The sequence below is a fragment of the Mobula hypostoma genome, chromosome 28 (genome assembly GCF_963921235.1).
Source record: "Mobula hypostoma chromosome 28, sMobHyp1.1, whole genome shotgun sequence".
In the NCBI taxonomy this organism is placed as follows: Eukaryota; Metazoa; Chordata; class Chondrichthyes; order Myliobatiformes; family Myliobatidae; genus Mobula; species Mobula hypostoma.
Window position 1 is genome coordinate 17,977,897 of NC_086124.1, and position 19,910 is coordinate 17,997,806.

Sequence of the window (19,910 nt, forward strand, 5' to 3'; positions counted from 1 at the left end):
ATGTTAATAATTCAACCAGCTACTTCCAGTTGTTGCGGGCATAAGGAGATGAATTTATATGCTAATCGTTGACGTTGCTGAGATAAGCGCCACTCAGTAACGTTTATTCTGTGTCGCTTAAAGTGCTGGTGTGTTTACTTCGGCAATGTTTTATATCCCAGTTGGTCGGGCATATAGGTGCAGATTTCAGAATCATATTGGGTTGGCCTCATCGTATCAGAAAATTTCAGGAATGACCTGAAATAAATAAGTATGTAGAATGGTAAATACTAATTATCTGAGCTTCCAGCAGGATCTGGACCTACTGGACAAATGGGCTGAAAATTGTCGCTTGGATTTAATGCACACAGTTAGGAACCGTTGCACTTCAATAGGATAATCTAGGGATGGTCTGACACAGTGAACGGCTTGGCACTGTGGAGTACTTTACGTCAAATATATCCGGGTATACAATTTCATTACTCATTGACAGTGTCGTCATAGCTTTTTAGGTCACTAAGAAAGTTTTTGTCTTGGGACACTGGCCTTTATAAATCAAAGTATGACGTATAGAAGAAGTTATGTTGAAGTTTATAAGAAGTTGGTGAGGCCTAATTTGGAGTATTGTGTGCTATTTTGGATACTTCCCTTCACGGAAGATGTGAATCATTTTGAAAAAATAACCGAGGAAGTTTGCAGGTATGTCGCTGGGTCTCCACGACAGATTATAAGGAAAGCTTTAATAGTTTTTTATCTCTTTTCTTGGAACGTTGTATAATGAGGGGAGATCTGATAGAGGGATAGAAATTTATGTGTTTCAGACAGGATTCATGCAAGCAGGGTCATTCAACAGTTGGGTGGGAATACAACGAGAAGTAACGTGTTGAAAGTGAAAGATGAAATGTTTAACGGGAACTTGAGGGGCAACGCCTTCATACAGAGCATCGTAGACTATGGAAGGAGCTTGTAACTGAAGAGGTGTAAGCCAAGTCTATGAGCAGATTGTATATATAGATGGACGCTCATGGTTTCTGGGCTATGGTTCCGGTGTAGGTCGATAGGAGTTGTCAGCTTAAATGGCTCAGAACGAACTGGATGGGCAGAAAAACCTGCTTTTGTGCTAGACTCTTCTGCGCCTCTTTGACAGCATAGTAATTGCCCGGATAAAACATTACAGGACGAACAACCAAGAAGAACTTACTTAATACCGGTATATGTCACAATTCCAACACATACATCACATGCAGAAATCGATAAGTGGAAGCACCAGAAATGTGTCTGAAATAAGAGAGGAAATTAAAAGAGTATAGAACATGAACAAGGTATATATAGTCCTAATATTAATTTATGCAACTGCTATTATCCCCGTCACAGTAGTATTAACGAGTTAGGCTGAGATGGTAAAATGATATAAATCTCCGAAAAGCCAAAAGAGTAAACACAACTAGAATAGTGCGAATGTGAACAGAATTTGAAAAATGTGTGTAATTATCTATGCCTGCACCTCAGGTTTTAACAGCTTGAGGTGAGTTACAAGTTCAAAGTAATAGTAATAACAATATCAATAATAATAATAATAATAATAATTGAGTAGAAAGATGAATAGATGGCCGCCTGGATAGCTGAATGGTTAAATAAATGAATAAATCGATGATTGATAGATAGATAGATAAATAAATAAATAAATAGATAGCTATTTTGATAACAGGAGTTGAAGCATCCATGAAAGCAAGTCTATAAGTTGAGTTGAGCTTCATTATTCCAGAACAACGCTGCTGGGTCCTTGCCCAGTCTCTGTTTCGGAGTCCATACCCTAGCCTCTTCATGTACCGCAAGGCTCAGTGCTGGGACCCCAGTTGTTTACAATATATATTAATGACTTGGATGAGGGAATTAAATGCAGCATCTCCAAGTTTGCGGATGACACGAAGCTGGGTGGCAGTGTTAGCAGTGAGGAGGATGCTAAGAGGATGCAGGGTGACTTGGATAGGTTGGGTGAGTGGGCAAACTCATGGCAGATGCAATTTAATGTGGATAAATGTGAAGTTATCCACTTTGGTGGCAAAAATAGGAAAACAGATTATTATCTGAATGGTGGCCGATTAGGAAAAGGGGAGGTGCAACGAGACCTGGGTGTCATTATACACCAGTCATTGAAAGTGGGCATGCAGGTACAGCAGGCGGTGAAAAAGGCGAACGGTATGCTGGCATTTATAGCGAGAGGATTCGAGTACAGGAGCAGGGAGGTACTACTGCAGTTGTACAAGGCCTTGGTGAGACCACACCTGGAGTATTGTGTGCAGTTTTGGTCCCCTAATCTGAGGAAAGACATCCTTGCCATAGAGGGAGTACAAAGAAGGTTCACCAGATTGATTCCTGGGATGGCAGGTCTTTCATATGAAGAAAGACTGGATGAACTGGGCTTGTACTCGTTGGAATTTAGAAGATTGAGGGGGGATCTGATTGAAACGTATAAGATCCTAAAGGGATTGGACAGGCTAGATGCGGGAAGATTGTTCCCGATGTTGGGGAGGTCTAGAACGAGGGGTCACAGTTTGAGGATAGAGGGGAAGCCTTTTAGGACCGAGGTTAGGAAAAACTTCTTCACACAGAGAGTGGTGAATCTGTGGAATTCTCTGCCACAGCAAACTGTTGAGGCCAGTTCATTAGCTATGTTTAAAAGGAAGTTAGATATGGCCCTTCTGGCTATAGGGGTCACGGGGTATGGAGGGAAGGCTGGGTTCTGAGTTGGATGATCAGCCATGATCATAATAAATGGCGGTGCAGGCTCGAAGGGCCGAATGGCCTACTCCTGCACCTATTTTCTATGTTTCTATGTTTCTATGTCACCTCTAGTTCTGGGAGCCGATTCCGAGCACAAGCCCAGATCCTTGTCCCAGCCTAGTCGCAGTCCTGAGTTCTTGTCTAGTTCGCTGTTTCTTGCTCCTGCCTTGCTCTCCTGGTATCGAACAATAAATTCAATCTAAGTAACCTCACAAGATGTGTCTTGCATTTGGGTCCACCCTTATTCCCATGTCCCCACCCAGTGTGACAAGTGGAGGTTGATAAATTCTTATTTTCAGGGCCTCAAAGGGTTATGGTGCAAAGTCAGGCGAAGGGTGTTAAAAGGGATAATAATTCGGCTATGATGGAATGGTGGAATAGACCCGATGGGCCAAATTTTCAAATTATACTCCATATTCTTGCATTAAGTCTTATGGTCTTAAACCTGGAGTGTGTATAATATTTACATCTATCTGAGATCGGTGAATAATAATAATGAGGAGTTGAAGTTTACTTCAGTGGGAAATGGGAGCAGGGAGAGATGATAATTGGCGGTTTAAATGTGTGCTCTGAACTCATTGGTTGTCTCTCCTGTGAATGTACACCACTTATATCAAATCTGTGCCTTCTGTCACATGGTGTTCTTCCAAACCAAACAACGTGTCCCAAACTACACTTCCCAGACCATTACTGATAGCATCAAAATTGGCCTTCCTTCAGTTTAGAATCTCAGCCCGCGGACCAGACCTATCTTTTGGACAGTTACTTTGAAACTAACGACATTTTGATCACTAGAGAGCAAGTGTACCGCGACACGTACTTTTGTCACCTGCTGGGTCTCATTCATTAATAGCAGATCAAGCATCGCCGATTTTCTCATTCAGAGTACTATGTACTGATTACGGAATCTTTCCTGAAAACGTTTGGCAAACTCTGTCCCATCTAGTGCTTTTACTGTATGGGAGTCCCAGTCAAAATATGGAAAGTTTAAATCACCTACTATAACATCATTCCCTTTCTCGCAACAGTCTGCAAATTACCCAACTTTATTCCTCTAAATACCTCGGACTGTTGTATGGTCTATAATATAGTCCCATTAATGTCGTCATACCTTTCTAATTACTCAGTGCCACCCATAATGCCTCACTGGGCGAGTTTTCTGGTCTGCCATGACGGAGCACAGCCGTGACATTTTTCCTGACTTGCAGCGACACCCTTCGTTCTTTAACACCTGACGCTTTGTCATGTTTGAACAACTTGAAACCCCCGGAATATTGAGGTGCCAGTCCTGCCCGTCCAGCAAACAAGTCGAACTAATCGCTGCAATATCGTGCATGCTTCCCTTTGTTCATTCATGTCCTGTGGTTAGCTGTCTTTCCTACAATATTTCTGGCATTGCAGTATAGGTAGCTCAGTCCATTAGTCGTACCGTGCTCAAGCTATTGATTTCTGATATTGACTTGGGTCTAATCAACATTTGCTTCAACAATCTCTCCACTAAGTGTTCTGCCACTTCAGGTTCCACCGCCTGCAGCTCTAGTTTAAAGCCCCGCCTTTCCCCACACCGGACAGCACTAGCAAACCATCCGGCTAGTATACTTGTCCTCTTTCAGCTCAGCTGCAATTTGCTTTGTAAGGATTTTTGTTTCGGGTTTCATCTGGACGGGAGTTTTATTTTTGGTGTTTCAGTTGCGTGCAACAGTTGTGTGATGTTATTGTAGGGAATTCTAAGGGGGTAGTTTTATAAGTATATGGAAAGACAGATTAAAAAATAGGCAGCATGGCTTCGTACGTGTTAGGTCATGTCTAACCAGTCTAATAGAGTTTTTCCAGGAAGTTACCAGTAAAGTAAATGAAAGTAAGGTAGTGGATAATGTCTTCATGGACTTTGGTAAGGCATTGGACAGGGTCGCGCAATGCCTGCACTGTTTTGTGCACTTCATGCAGTCCTGGGTAGGTCTGTAGTCTAGTGTAGTTTTCTGTTGTTTTACGTGGTTCAGTGTAGTTTTGATATTGCTTCATTTAGCACCATGGTGCTGAAAAACGTTGTCTTGTTTTTACTGTGTACTCTACCAGCAGTTATGGTCGAAATGACAAAAAAAAGTGACCTGACTTGACTTGAAATTTAATGAATTCGTTCATTAAATGTGTCTTTAAATATGAAGATCTCTTCCCTTAACTTTTCAACTGCAGTTGGGAGAAATAGAAAGAAGATACGCCATGGTAGCGTATCGGTTAGCAGAACCCTTTTACAGTTACGGGCGTTCCAGTATTCCGAGTTCAATTCTGCTGCTGTCTGTAAGAAATTTGTGTATTCTTCCCATGACCACGCAGACCCTCCAAGTGGTGCGGTTTGTTCCCACTGTCCGAAATTGTACATACGAAACCATAGATAAATTGCCCATTGCAAATTGTCCTGTAATTAGGCCAGTGTCAAACAGATGGATTGCCTGGCTCGTTGGGCTAAAAGGGTTTGTTCTGAGCTCTATTTCGAAATACATCTACGACAGTGGTGTCATAGATTTCTGACGGTGGTGTCTGAAAAGAGGATGCTGTCGAAGTTGCATGCCATCTTGGACAATGTCTCCCATCCACTACATAATGTACTGGTTGGGTACAAGAGTACATTCAGCCAGAGACTCATTCCACCGAGATGCAACACAGAGCGTCACAGGAAGTCATTCCTACCTGTGGCCATCAAACTTTACAAATCCTCCCTTACAGGGTCAGACACCCTGAGCCAATAGGCTGGTCCTGGACTTACTTCCTGGGATAATTTACATATTACTATTTAACTATTTATGGTTTTATCACTATTTAATTATTTATGGTGCAACTGTAACGAAAACCAATTTCCCCCGGGATCAATAAGGTATGACTATGACTATGACGATGATAAATATAAACTGTACACAAAGAGCGCGAGTCACGGCTAACGGTGTCTTTATAAGTAATTCTAGCGTCTACTGTGAGACTGATTGGCGGGAGTAATCGCTGTTCCAGGACAGTGGAAGTTTTCCACATTAACCAATGGGGTACGGTTTGCGATGACGATTGGGCGAGAGTAGATGCAGAGGTTGTTTGTCGTCAACTTGGCTGTGGTTCCCGTGCAGCTGCGATTGGTTCAGCACGGTTCGGGACTAGCCAGGGGCAAATTTGGATGGACATCGTGACCTGCAAAAGTTCTGAGACTAGGTTGTTGAATTGCCCCTCCCGGGGATGGGGCATTCATGATTGCACACATGGAGAAGATGCAGGTGTTACTTGCCAATCAGGTATGCCTTACAAATATTTAACTGAAGAAAATATGCTAAATTCAATAGAAGACTTATTACTAATGATGATGATGGTTAACCGGAATTATTTAACGGTTGTTTTGTTACCAAATTCAACCACATTCCTTTTCCTTTCTTGCCCCTTGGCTTCTCTGGGAGGGGCTTTATTGCATTTCTGCCATCACTATTTTGAAAGGTTCTCAGAAAAAATACCCTTACTAAGTTGTTTCATTTGGAATCTGTAAGAACGAAGTAAACACATAATCCGTGTCTCTGAAACATACTCATCGTCATAAATAAAGTTTTAGACTTGCTGCAGCCTGGACTTAAGACCTCACGGGACAGCACACTGATCAGTAGGTCGTATTGTGAAAAAAAAAATCGGTTAATTTTGTCTCGTATCCCAATGGAAAATGACGGATATTTAAGCAAAATTTATAAAATTTTGCCAAAATTCATACTTAGTGATTATCTTTCAGATACAATGTACAAAGGACATTCAGCTACCAAATGTAACTGTTTTTCAGCAACGATTCAGCGATGTCCACAGCATCTTCCGCAACAATTTTTAAAAATGGCAATAACATCATCCAGCTTATTTCTTATAATCTTTGCAATGAGATATATGGCTTTGAATATGTATTTGCAACCTTTTATTTATTCTGCATCCTAATGCAGTGATACTCACCCTGCTCGCTGCATTTTGTCCGATTATCTGCCTGCCCTCCCTAACAGCCTGACTGCACGGTACTTTCGTTGTTTCAATACCCTTCGTATCGTAAGTCCCTTCACTCCCCTCCCCTTACCATGATAAATTAGTTTCAACCATCCCCAAAAGCTAAAAAAAAAACCTACCTGAGAGAATACGTATCCCTCTAGGGGTACGGTGTAACGCTTCCCTTTTGTACATGTCATCCCTCCCGTATTGGCATTTCCACCATCTGCAGATTTTCTCCTGTTCTTGAAATGAATGTGCTTGGCAATGGCTGTACCTTAGAATTTAACAGCTTGAATTGAGAAAATATATTTAAAAATCTACAATAATATTTAAAAAGTAGATGTGTGCTTGTGGATATTGTCTACATGAACTTTAGTAAGGCCTTTGACAAGGTCCAACATGGAAGGTTAGTTCAGAAGGTTCAGACACTAGGCATCCATGGAGAGGTTGTAAACTGGGTTCGAAATTGGCAGTGTGGGAGAAGACAGAGAGTGGTAGTGGATGATTTCTTATCAGACTGCAGGCCTGTAACTCGTGGTGTGCAACTGTGAGGTGTTGCATTTTGGAAGGACAAATCAAGTTAGGGCATACAGAAGAAATGGCAGGGCACTGAGGAGTTCCGAGGAGCAAAGAGAACTGGGCGTTCAGATACACAATTCCCTGAAAGTGGTGTCACAGGTAGACAGGGTTGTAAAGAAGGCTTTTGGCATCCTGGCATTCATAAATCGAAATATTGAGTATAGGAGTTGGGATGTTATGGGGAGGTTGTATAAGACATTGGTGAGGCCAGCTTTGGAGTATTGCGTACAGTTTTGGTCACCTAACTATAGGAATGATATTAGTAAGATTGAAAGAGTGCAGAAAAGATTTACTAGGATGTTGGCGGGTCTTCAGGAGTTGAGTTATGGGGAAAGATTGAACAGGTTAGGACTTTCTTCCTTGGAGCGTAGAAGAATGAGGGGAGATTTGATAGAGCTTTACAAAATTATAAGGGGTATAGACAGAGTAAATGTGAATAGGCTCTTTCCACATATATCAGGAGAGATAAATACGAGAAGACATGGCATTAGGGTGAAAAGGGAAAGGTGTAGTGGGAATATTAGCGGGAACTTCACTCAGAGAATGGTGGGAGCGTGGAACGAGCTGCTATCTGACGTGATAAATGCGGGCTGACTCTTATGCTTTAAGAATAAATTGGACAGGTACATGGATGGGAGACGTCTGGAGAGTTATGGACTGGATGCAGGTCAATGGGACTAGCGGAGTAATGTTTCGGCACAGACTAGAAGGGATGAATGGCCTGTTTTCTGTACTGTAGTGTTCTATGGTTCGAAGTAATATATACCGAAAACATGGAGTAAAGAGTTGAGGTGTCCTTGAAATCGTGTCCGTAGGTTGTGGAAACAGATCAGTGACGCTGCAAGTGAGATGGAGTGGTTATACCTTTTGGTTCAAGAAGCTCATCGCTGAGGGGTAATGGCTGTCCTAAACCTGGTGGTGTGAGTCTTGAGGCAGCAGAAAGAAAAGTGCATGAGCTTTGTGATGGACTTGCCTGGCGATGGATGCTGCTTTTCTGCGACAGCACGCTGTGCTGTTGTGCTCAATAAAGGGCAGGACTTTATTTTTGCTGGATATGGCCGTATAAACTAGTTTTTAACGTATTTCCCTTTAAGGGCATTGGTGCTCTTTGCCAGAACGTAATGCATTCGGTCAATATACGGTTCACCACACAATCACAGCAATTTTCGGAAGTTTTAGAAGTTTTGCCAAGATTGCATCAGTTAGTTAGAAGATTGAGGCGGGATTTAATACAAATATACAGACTTATGCGTGATACTGATCGGGTAATTGCAAGCAAACTCTTTTCAGAGCCTGGGTGGGACTACAAAGAGAGGTCCTGGGCTAAGAGCGAAAGGGAAAGAGCTTAAGGACAACTTAAGGGGAAAGGTCTTCATTCAGCGGATCATGAGAATGTGGATCAACCTGCAAACTGAAGTTGTGCACGCGCACTCGATTTTCACGTTGATAAGAAGTTTGGATAGGTCCATGGATGATAGGGGTATAGAGGGTGATGGTCCAGATGTTCTGCTCGGTAGCAACAGGCAGTTTAAATGAAATGATAGGGACGAGGTAGCGGAAGGGCCTACTGTTGTGTGAACAATTTCTGTGACTCCATGATACAATACCCATCCTGATAAAACATTATTAAATAAGTACTCATGCACAGCTAACTTTATAGATATATTCATTCCACACGCACATAACACACCGAAATCAATAAGTGAAAAACACCAGAAATAGACTGAACTAAAAGAGGAGATTGAAGGACTATGTAACATGAGCAGCGTATTCGTTGTTCCTACAGAAACATGTAAAACTGGTATCACCCCAACGTTACTATATAATACAGTATATAACAGTAGATAAGTACACAGACATCAATAATAATGCAAATCTTCAGAAAGCCAGAAGTACAAATAACACTGGAATAGTGCGAAGATTCTAAGCAATTGAAAAATTAGCATGCTTAGCTATGCTGGTACCTAATGTTTTACTGGCTTGTACAGAGATATTAGTTTAAAATAATAATAATAATAATAATAATAATAATAATAATAATAATAATCGCCAGATAGATAGCTGGACAGATGGCTGTTTTGATAAGTGGGTCAAACAAATAATTAAGTTGTAAAGAAAGGCTGAAGTAAATATGTTAATCAATAAATAACTGATTGATAAAGAAATAAATACACATTTTGAGAAAATGAGTTGTAACTTCCATGAAAGTAGCTTGGGTTCAGATTCACAATCGCTGTGCAACGATTGGAGAATATACTGAACATGACCGGATAGCCCAGTGAATTTTGGTGAACCGTGCTTGACCTGCTGTTTCAGTCGATATATGAAGATCAATTTCCGTGCTAACTGTAAGCAGTGAAAGACTGCTAACAATGATCAGGTTCGGATCCTTGTAGGTGCGCCGACAACATCTTCAGAATGTTGATACCAAAGTACAACATCACAGTCCAGAAATCCGCATGTGATTTCAATGCTGATATATCAGGACATTTGACCACTTTACGTTAACCAAAGTTTGGCGTCAATGATTACAGGAAGAAGGCAAAAGAATGTAATGCGGAAGGAGAATATATCAGCCACGATCGATTGCACAGCAGATTCGATGGCCACACTGGTCTAAATATGCTCCTGTTTCTGATGGACGTTTGCTGCAAGATAAAGCTCATAAGTCTCTCGGTGCCGGAGTGATGAGAATTGAGTAGCCTGTGGTTTACAATGACCCAGATTCAGTTTTATATCGGGAACAACGAATGACAATTATGAACGTGTTTACTGATAGTCCTTTTTGTAGTTCTTGACAGGACAGCATACAGAGGCAAATATCATCGACATGTCAGAGCACAATATTCCTTCATAGGACTACATTCGCTGGCTGACGAAAGATGAGTGTGCAGTAAATATTGTAGGTGACGCTAATGCACCGCAAGTGTTGTGGGTTATGATACTATTGACTGGTATATGGACTGTTGTTAGGGGGACAACTTATCACATTCTTGTTGAAGAAGAGCAGAACTGAGATATTCAATGACATCTGTCTCTGTAGGCGTGATAATGTGTGAGCACTCTATTCTTATACTTTATAAGACTTTGAATACAGTATTGAAACCCTTTTTCATACTGCAACCCTAACGCACTGATACTCACTCTGCAGTCAGCCTTTTTGTTCGAACATCTGCCAGCCCTTCCTAACAGTCTGACTGCACGGTATCTTTGCTCTTCGCCCTGTCCTGAGTCCATTCTCTCCCGTTTCCACCCGCCTGCAAAGTTAGGTTAACCGTCCCCAACTGTTCTGAGAAGCCAATGCGCGAGAATATTGGTCCTAATCGGCTTTAGCTGCAACGATTCACTTTTCTACAGGTCATACATCCCTAAGAAGTTATCCCAATGATCCAATAACCTGAAGAACTACCCACCCCCGCATCAAATTCTCAGCCACGCATTTATCTGCCAAACATAGAAACATAGAAACATAGAAAATAGGTGCAGGAGTAGGCCATTCGGCCCTTCGAGCCTGCACCGCCATTTATTATGATCATGGCTGATCATCCAACTCAGAACCCAGCCTTCCCTCCATACCCCCTGACCCCTGTAGCCAGAAGGGCCATATCTAACTCCCTCTTAAACATAGCCAATGAACTGGCCTCAACAGTTTTCTGTGGCAGAGAATTCCACAGATTCACCACTCTCTGTGTAAAGAAGTTTTTCCTAATCTCGGTCCTAAAAGGCTTCCCCTCTATCCTCAAACTGTGACCCCTCGTTCTGGAACTCCCCAACATCGGGAACAATCTTCCCGCATCTAGCCTGTCCAATCCCTTTAGGATCTTATACGTTTCAATCAGATCCCCCCTCAATCTTCTAAATTCCAACGAGTACAAGCCCAGTTCATCCAGTCTTTCTTCATATGAAAGACCTGCCATCCCAGGAATCAATCTGGTGAACCTTCTTTGTACTCCCTCTATGGCAAAGATGTCTTTCCTCAGATTAGGGGACCAAAACTGCACACAATACTCCAGGTGTGGTCTCACCAAGGCCTTGTACAACTGCAGTAGTACCTCCCTGCTCCTGTACTCGAATCCTCTCGCTATAAATGCCAGCATACCGTTCGCCTTTTTCACCACCTGCTGTACCTGCATGCCCACTTTGAATGACTGGTGTATAATGACACCCAGGTCTCGTTGCACCTCCCCTTTTCCTAATCGGCCACGATTCAGATAATAATCTGTTATCCTATTTTTGCCACCAAAGCGGATAACTTCACATTTATCCACATTAAATTGCATCTGCTATGAGTTTGCCCACTCACCCAACCTATCCAAGTCACCCTGCATCCTCTTAGCATCCTCCTCACTGCTAACACTGCCACCCAGCTTCGTGTCATCCGCAAACTTGGAGATGCTGCATTTAATTCCCTCATCCAAGTCATTAATATATATTGTAAACAACTGGGGTCCCAGCACTGAGCCTTGCGGTACCCCACTAGTTACCGCCTGCCATTCTGAAAAGGTCCCGTTTATTCCCACTCTTTGCTTCCTGTCTGCTAACCAATTCTCCACCCACACCAATACCTTACCCCCAATACCGTGTGCTTTAAGTTTGCACACTAATCTCCTGTGTGGGACCTTGTCAAAAGCCTTTTGAAAATCCAAATATACCACATCCACTGGTTCTCCCCTATCCACTCTACTAGTTAGATCCTCAAAAAATTCTATGAGATTCGTCAGACATGATTTTCCTTTCACAAATCCATGCTGACTTTGTCCGATCATTTCACCGCTTTCCAAATGTGCTGTTATCACATCCTTGATAACTGACTCCAGCAGTTTCCCCACCACCGACGTTAGGCTAACTGGCCTATAATTCCCCGGTTTCTCTCTCCCTCCTTTTTTAAAAAAGTGGGGTTACATTAGCCACCCTCCAATCCTCAGGAACTAGTCCAGAATCTAACGAGTTTTGAAAAATTATCACTAATGCATCCACTATTTCTTGGGCTACTTCCTTAAGCACTCTAGGATGCAGACCATCTGGCCCTGGGAATTTATCTGCCTTCAATCCCTTCAATTTACCTAACATCACTTCCCTACTAACATGTATTTCACTCAGTTCCTCCATCTCACTGGACCCTCTGTCCCTTACTATTTCTGGAAGATTATTTATGTCCTCCTTAGTGAAGACAGAACCAAAGTAATTATTCAATTGGTCTGCCATGTCCTTGCTCCCCATAATCAATTCACCTGTTTCTCTCTGCAGGGGACCTACATTTGTCTTTACCAGCCTTTTCCTTTTTACATATCTATAAAAGCTTTTACAGTCCGTTTTTATGTTCTCTGCCAGTTTTCTCTCAAAATCTTTTTTCCCCTTCCTAATTAAGCCCTTTGTCCTCCTCTGCTGAACTCTGAATTTCTCCCAGTCCTCAGGTGAGCCACTTTCTCTGGCTAATTTGTATGCTACTTCTTTGGAATTGATACTATCCCTAATTTCTCTTGTCAGCCACTGGTGCACTACCTTCCGTGATTTATTCTTTTGCCAAACTGGGATGAACAATTGTTGTAGTTCATCCATGCAACCTTTAAATGCTTGCCATTGCATATCCACCGTCAATCCTTTAAGTGTCATTTGCCAGTCTATCTTAGCTAATTCACGTCTCATACCTTCAAAGTTACCCCTCTTTAAGTTCAGAACCTTTGTTTCTGAATTAACTATGTCACTCTCCATCTTAATGAAGAATTCCACCATATTATGGTCACTCTTACCCAAGGGGCCTCTCACGACAAGATCGCTAATTAACCCTTCCTCATTGCTCAAAACCCAGTCCAGAATAGCCTGGTCTCCAGTTGGTTCCTCGACATGTTGGTTCAAAAAACCATCCCGCATACATTCCAAGAAATCCTCTTCCTCAGCACCTTTACCAATTTGGTTCACCCAGTCTACATGTAGATTGAAGTCACCCATTATAACTGCTGTTCCTTTATTGCACACATTTCTAATTTCCTGTTTAATACCATCTCCGACCTCACTACTACTGTTAGGTGGCCCGTACACAACTCCCACCAGCGTCTTCTGCCCCTTAGTGTTACGCAGCTCTACCCATATCGATTCCACATCTTCCCGGCTTATGTCCTTCCTTTCTATTGCGTTAATCTCTTTTTTAACCAGCAACGCCACCCCACCTCCCCTTCCTTCATGTCTATCCCTCCTGAATATTGAATATCCCTGAACGTTGAGCTCCCATCCCTGGTCACCCTGGAGCCATGTCTCTGTGATCCCAACTATATCATAATCATTAATAACAATCTGCACTTTCAATTCATCCACCTTATTACGAATGCTCCTTGCATTGACACATAAAGCCTTCAGGCGCTCTTTTACAACTCTCTTAGCCCTTGTACAATTATGTTGAAAAGTGGCCCTTTTTAATGCTTGCCCTGGATTTGTCGGCCTGCCACTTTTACTTTTCTCCTTTGTACTTTTTGCTTCTACGCTCACTTTACACCCCTCTGTCTCTCTGCACTGATTCCCATCCCTCGGTTGTGAACTAACCTCCTCACGCCTAGCCTCTTTAATTTGATTCCCACCCCCCAACCATTCTAGTTTAAAGTCACCTCAGTAGCCCCATTATGTTTCTACGCTCACTTGTGTGTATCACCGGCAGTAATCCTGAATATCTCATCCTTCTGTCTAGCTCGTCTCTGAGGAACCACTTTCTACCAAGATATCTGGATCCCCTTCCCTTCCCCTCCTATTCAAAATTGCTGTGAACCCGATCCGAGTCGGCACTTGCCCTGGCACCTGGAAGGCAACAGACCATCCGTGTGTCCCGTTCAAGTCAAAAGAATTTTTTGTCGATTACTCAGATATGAGTCCTCCTTCTCCTAAGCTCCCGACACACCCTCTTTACCTTCTGCAAAAAGGACCCAAGCAAAGTGCATTCTACCTGGTCTCCATGGCGTTCCTCTCAGACGTTATCACGACAAAGAGCATCCAAAACGATATACTTATTCTTCTGTGGGGGGGGGGGGGGGGAGGAGGCGTACCTGAGAGCTATCTGCCTATTCACCGTCGATTTCTTGGGACAGTCACTCAGTTATCAAGCTTCTGCACGTCAGGGGAGGCTACCTCCCAGTACCTCACTCTCCCGTACAAGCCGAATGCCATGCAGCTTCTGCTCCCGATGCGAAACACGGTCTTCCAGTAGCTGCAGTTGGATGCCCCTTATGCACATACAGTTGCCCGTGGCGCTCCCAGGACTCCAATATACGGCGTGAATCCGACGCAGAGGACTTTTGAACTACAGTACGTACGCTTGACACAAGTAGAAAAAAAGAAACGTAACAAAACGTAACCGGATAAGTTACTCAAAGCCATTGGCTCTCCTATGTCCTTTGAGAATCCTTTGAGCCAAAGCCCGACAATCCCATTCTCTCTCCTCGCCTCACCGCTCACTCAATGGTGGCTCCGCTTGTGCAGACATTCATATGCTGTGTTATGGCCAGAAAGGTGGAATTGAGCATACCTGTAAGCGACACTCCGACACAGGTATCTCCGTAACCCAGAGTAATTTCTTCTTTGAATGTCATTTCAGAGCCAGAGATCAGGCTAGTAGGCGGCCGCGATCGTTGTTCAGGGAGAGTGGAGGTGCGGTACAATGCACAGTGGGGAACGGTATGCGACGATGGATGGGGCGTTGCCGACGCCAAGGTTGTCTGCAATCAGTTGGGCTGTCCCTCTGGCGCAGCAGCAATAACGGGGGCTCGCTTCGGGCAAGGCAGCGGGAATATCTGGATGGATGATGTTGCATGCAATGGAAATGAATCCGCCCTTTGGGAATGTTCCTTCCGAGGATGGGGGAGTCATAACTGCGGTCACGGAGATGATGCGGGAGTGAATTGTACAGAAGGTAGGCAAAGAACTAAAAACATCTTTGTTCTTTATTTCTCTCTATTTGGAATAACGAAGATTTTATCTTTTAATAATTTGGCCTGCCACTTCCAGTTGCTGTGGGTACAGCGATGTGAATTTATGTACTGATAATTGACGTTGTTGAGGCAGGCACAACTTAATTAACATTTGTGCTATGTCGCTTAAAGTGCGGGAGTGTTTCATTCGGCAAAGTTGTATATCTTAGTTCGTCGCGTATATAGGTGCAGATTCCGATGCATATAGGGTAAGACGCATCGGATCAGAAAATGTAAGGAATGGCCGATATTAATTCTGTATGCAAAACAACAAGTTTTAATTATTTGTTCGCAGCATTTTTTTAGTTTCCTGGGGATCACGTAGGAAGTCCTTTCATAAACTGCATATAAACTTTTAGGGTTTTCTCCACTAGTCCCTTTGCATCTCAGATTTTTGGATTGTACCCTGTTTAGAAAACAGTCTGTAGAATTATTTCTACTAACAAAGTGCAGGACGATGCATTTTCCAGCATTTTATTTCATTTGCCGCTTCGTTGCCCATATTGGAAATCTGTCTAACTACTTCTGCACTCGACAAATTCTCTCTCTCTCTCTCGAGATCTATTAATAACTTAACTTTCCCAAACTAGATGCACGTTAAAATTTCCCATTACTATGTAACCCTCAGGCTTGCCCAGCTTGTATTCGTCTAGGGGAAACAGCCGTTGACACGCCAAACTCGGAAATCACATTTGTGTGAATGCTGGGTAATGCACAGCCCAGTTACAAACCCACAACGCAAAATATCGGACAGAACATCATGTGCAATTAAATGATTGAATTTTATGAATCTTAATCTGAATATAGGTTTAGTAATGCAAATTAAAAAAAAGGCCCAATTCAAGGAAAATTTCAAAATTTCACGTTGGAGCTCACCCAGTAGTCATTCTTCTACCATCGGTCTCCTCCGAGCGTCGCCGATCTTCGAACCCTCAAATCCCAGTCCAGTCAGTCTGGTGGTCTACTAGCTCTCTCCACACGCGTCTTCCTCTCTTCATCTCTCCTCGATCAAACACCGCAAAAAAACATCCTTTCAGATTCACAAGACAGAGCAATATTCTCCTATTGGCTAACATGCATACCACAATCCTGTTATCTCCAGCCATAACCCAAACATTGCTGCTACAGAGAAACCGTTACCTCAGCAGTGAACGTTACAGAGAAGCCAATACATTAGCCCTAGCGGGGAAACATCACAGTGAAACCATTACATTAGCAGCGAATCCTTACAGCGCATGACAACTATGATAACAAATACGTAATTTCAACATCTTCCGATCCTCTGCATCATCTTTGTTAGTATTTGATGCCATTCTGTAACAGCAGAGCCTCGCCACACCTTCTGCCTATATTCCTATCTTTCCGATACAATGTACAAAGGACATTCAGCTACCGAATATAACAGTCGTTCAGCAATGAATTAGTGATCTCCACAACATCTTCCACTACAATTTGTAAAAATGGCAATAAGATCATCCAGCTTATTTTTATATTCTTTGCAAAGTGATAGAAGGCTTTGAATATGTAACCTTTTATTTATTCTGCATTCTAATGCAGTGATACTGAAAGCTCTTGCTGCATTTTGTCCTATTATCTGCCTGCCCTCCCTAACAGTCTGACTGCACGTTACTTTTGCTGTTTTAATACCCTTTGTATCCTGAGTCCCTTCACTCCCCTCCCCTTACCATGCTAAATTAGTTTCAACCATCCCCAACAGCTCTAACAAACCCACCCGAGAATATATATATCCCTCTCGGGGTGAGGTTCAACCCTTCCCTTTTGTACAGGGCATCCCTCCTTTATTGGCATTTCCAGCATCTGCAGATTTTCTCCTGTTTGTGAAATGAATGTGCTTGGCAATGGCGGTACCTTAGGATTTACCAGCTTGAATTGAGAAAATATACAAAATACTACAATAATAGTAAATAAGTAATAAATACCAAAAACATCGGATGAGGAGTTGAGGAGTTCTTGAAATCGTGTCCGTAGGTTGTGAGAACAGATCACTGACAGGGCAAGTGAAGTGGATTGGCTATACCCTTTTGTTCAAGAAGTATTGTGCTGTGAACTGTGCTGGTCCAGCCGTTTCAGGCAATGATAGCAAGAAGAATTTCCTTTCCAATTATCAGCAGTCTAAAACAGCTGACAATGGTCAGGTTAGGGTCCTTGTACGGACGCGGACAGTATCTTCACAATTTTGAATTCACAGTTCAAAATTCAATCATGAGATATCATGGCTTACAACGGCTTTACGTAAACCAAAGTTTGGCATCATAGTTTACGGGAAGAAGGCAAGAGAATGTAGTTCCAAGCAAGAATGCATCATCCACGACAGATTGCACAACTTATTCAATGGCTATACTGACCTAATTATGCTACGGGTTCTTATGGACGTCTCCTCTAAGATAAAGACCCCAAGTATCTCGATGTTGGAGTGATGAGAATTGAACATTCTATGGTTTGCAATAACCCAGATTCAATTTCATATCCGGAACAACAAATCACAACTTTGGACGTGTTTTCTGCTAGTCCATTTTGTTGTTGTTGACATGACAGCATAGAGACAAATTTCGCCGCTCCAAATATGGTGCTATGCTTGAGTAAAATTCATATGATTTGTTATGGGGAAGAACGTGCATGTGAACATACCTGGAAGCGACGCTGCAAAAATTAAAGGCATCTCCGTGTCCGAGAGTAATTTCAGAGATTAAGGGAGCTAGGGATTTACTCTTTGGAGAGAAGGAGGATGAGAGGAGACATGATAGAGGGGCACAAGATAATAAGAGGAATAGATAGAGTGGATAGCCGGCGCCTTTCCCTCAGGGCACCACTGCTCAATACAAGAGGACATGGCTTTAAGGTAAGGGGTGGGAAGTTCAAGGGGGATATTATAGGAAGGTTTTTTACTCAGAGAGTGGTTGGTGCGTGGAATGCACTGCCTGAGTCAGCGGTGAAGGCAGATACACTAGAGAAGTTTAAGAGACTACTAGACAGGTATATGGAGGAATCTAAGGTGGGGGCTTATATGGGAGGCAGGATTTGAGGGTCGGCACAACATTGTCGGCCGAAGGGCCTGTACTGTGCTGTACTATTCTATGTTCTATATTCTTTTTTGAATGTCGTTTCAGAGCCGGATATAAGACTAGCAGGTGGCAGCGATCGTTGTTCAGGGAGAGTGGAGGTGCGGTACAATGCACAATGGGGAACGGTATGCGACGATGGATGGGGCACTGACGACGCCAAGGTTGTATGCAATCAGCTGGGCTGTCCCTCTGGCGCAGCAGCAATAACGGGGGCACGCTTCGGGCAAGGCAGCGGGAATATCTGGATGGATGATATCGCATGCAATGGAAATGAATCCGCCCTTTGGGAATGTTCCTTCCCAGGATGGGGGATTAATAACTGCGGTCATGGAGAGGATGCAGGTGTGAATTGTACAGAAGGTAGGCATAGAATTAAGAATCTCTTTGTTCCTTTTTTCCCTCTATTGGGAATAACGAAGACGCTTATTTTAACAATTTGGCCAGCGACTTGCAGTTGCTGTGACTAAACCAATGTGAATTTATTTACTCATCCTTACAAGGCACCATACAGATAGAAATATCATCGACATGTTTGACATCAATATGCCTCCATCCGTCTACCTTCGTTGGCTGACGAAAGACCTTTGTGCAGTGAATATTGCAGGTGATTCTACTGCAGTGCATGTTATGTAGCTTCTGATGGTATTGACTGGCCTATGGACTGCTGTTAGTGGAGGAGGAGCAGAACTGAGATGTTCACTGATATCGGGCTGTGTAAGCGTGATAATATGTGAGCACACTCTATTGTTATGACTTAGAAGACGTTGAGTATAGTACTGAAGCCTTTTTTGAATCTACATTCGTAATGCATTCATAGTCTGTCTCTTGGCAGCTTTTTTGTTCAGTTAACTAGCCACCCTTCCTAACAGTCTGACTGCACGCTGTATTTGTTCGTAGAACACCCAAACGCAACCTGAGCTGATTCGCTTAGGTTTCCACCGCGTAGAAAAAAAAATAATTTAACACCCCCTCCCACACCAATAGCTTTAGGAAACGAATGTGGGAGAATATTGGTACCCAGATGCATCCGCTGCACCCGTTCCCTTTTCTACAGGTCATATGTTCCCCAGAAGAGATCCCAATGATCCAGGAATCTGATTGTACTGACTGGCCTATAGACTGCTGTTTGTGGAGGAGGAGCAGAGCTGAGATGTTCACTGATATCTGTCTGCGTAAACGTGATAATGTGTGAGCACACTCCATTGTTATAATTGATAAGACGTTGAGCACAGTACTGAAGCCTTTTTTGATTCTGCATCCCTGATGCACTCATAGTCTCTCTGCTGGCAGCTTTTTTGTTCAATCCACTACCTTCCCCTTCCTCACAGTCTGGTTTCACGCTGTATTGGTTCGGATAACACCCCCCACCGCAACCTGAGCTGATTCGCTTCGGGTTCTACCGTCCAGAAAAATTAATTTAACACACCCCTCTGACACCAATAGCTTTAGGAAAGACTGTGCGAGAACATTGGTACCCAGATGCATCCGCTGCACCCGTTCCCTTTTCTACAGGTCATATGTTCCCCAGAAGAGATCCCAA

The 19,910-nt window shown here is 43.0% G+C and overlaps 1 protein-coding gene across 2 annotated transcripts in view; it reads left to right on the top strand.

Annotated features, from left to right (window-relative positions):
• Positions 1-19,910, top strand: part of LOC134338833 (deleted in malignant brain tumors 1 protein-like) — a 118,844-nt gene that overhangs the window by 41,374 nt on the left and 57,560 nt on the right. For both annotated transcript variants that reach the window (XM_063034936.1, XM_063034937.1), the window contains exons 7-8: positions 14,915-15,229; positions 18,416-18,730. In XM_063034936.1, the coding sequence (XP_062891006.1) occupies positions 14,915-15,229; positions 18,416-18,730 (630 nt within the window). The remainder of the gene's footprint in view (positions 1-14,914; positions 15,230-18,415; positions 18,731-19,910) is intronic.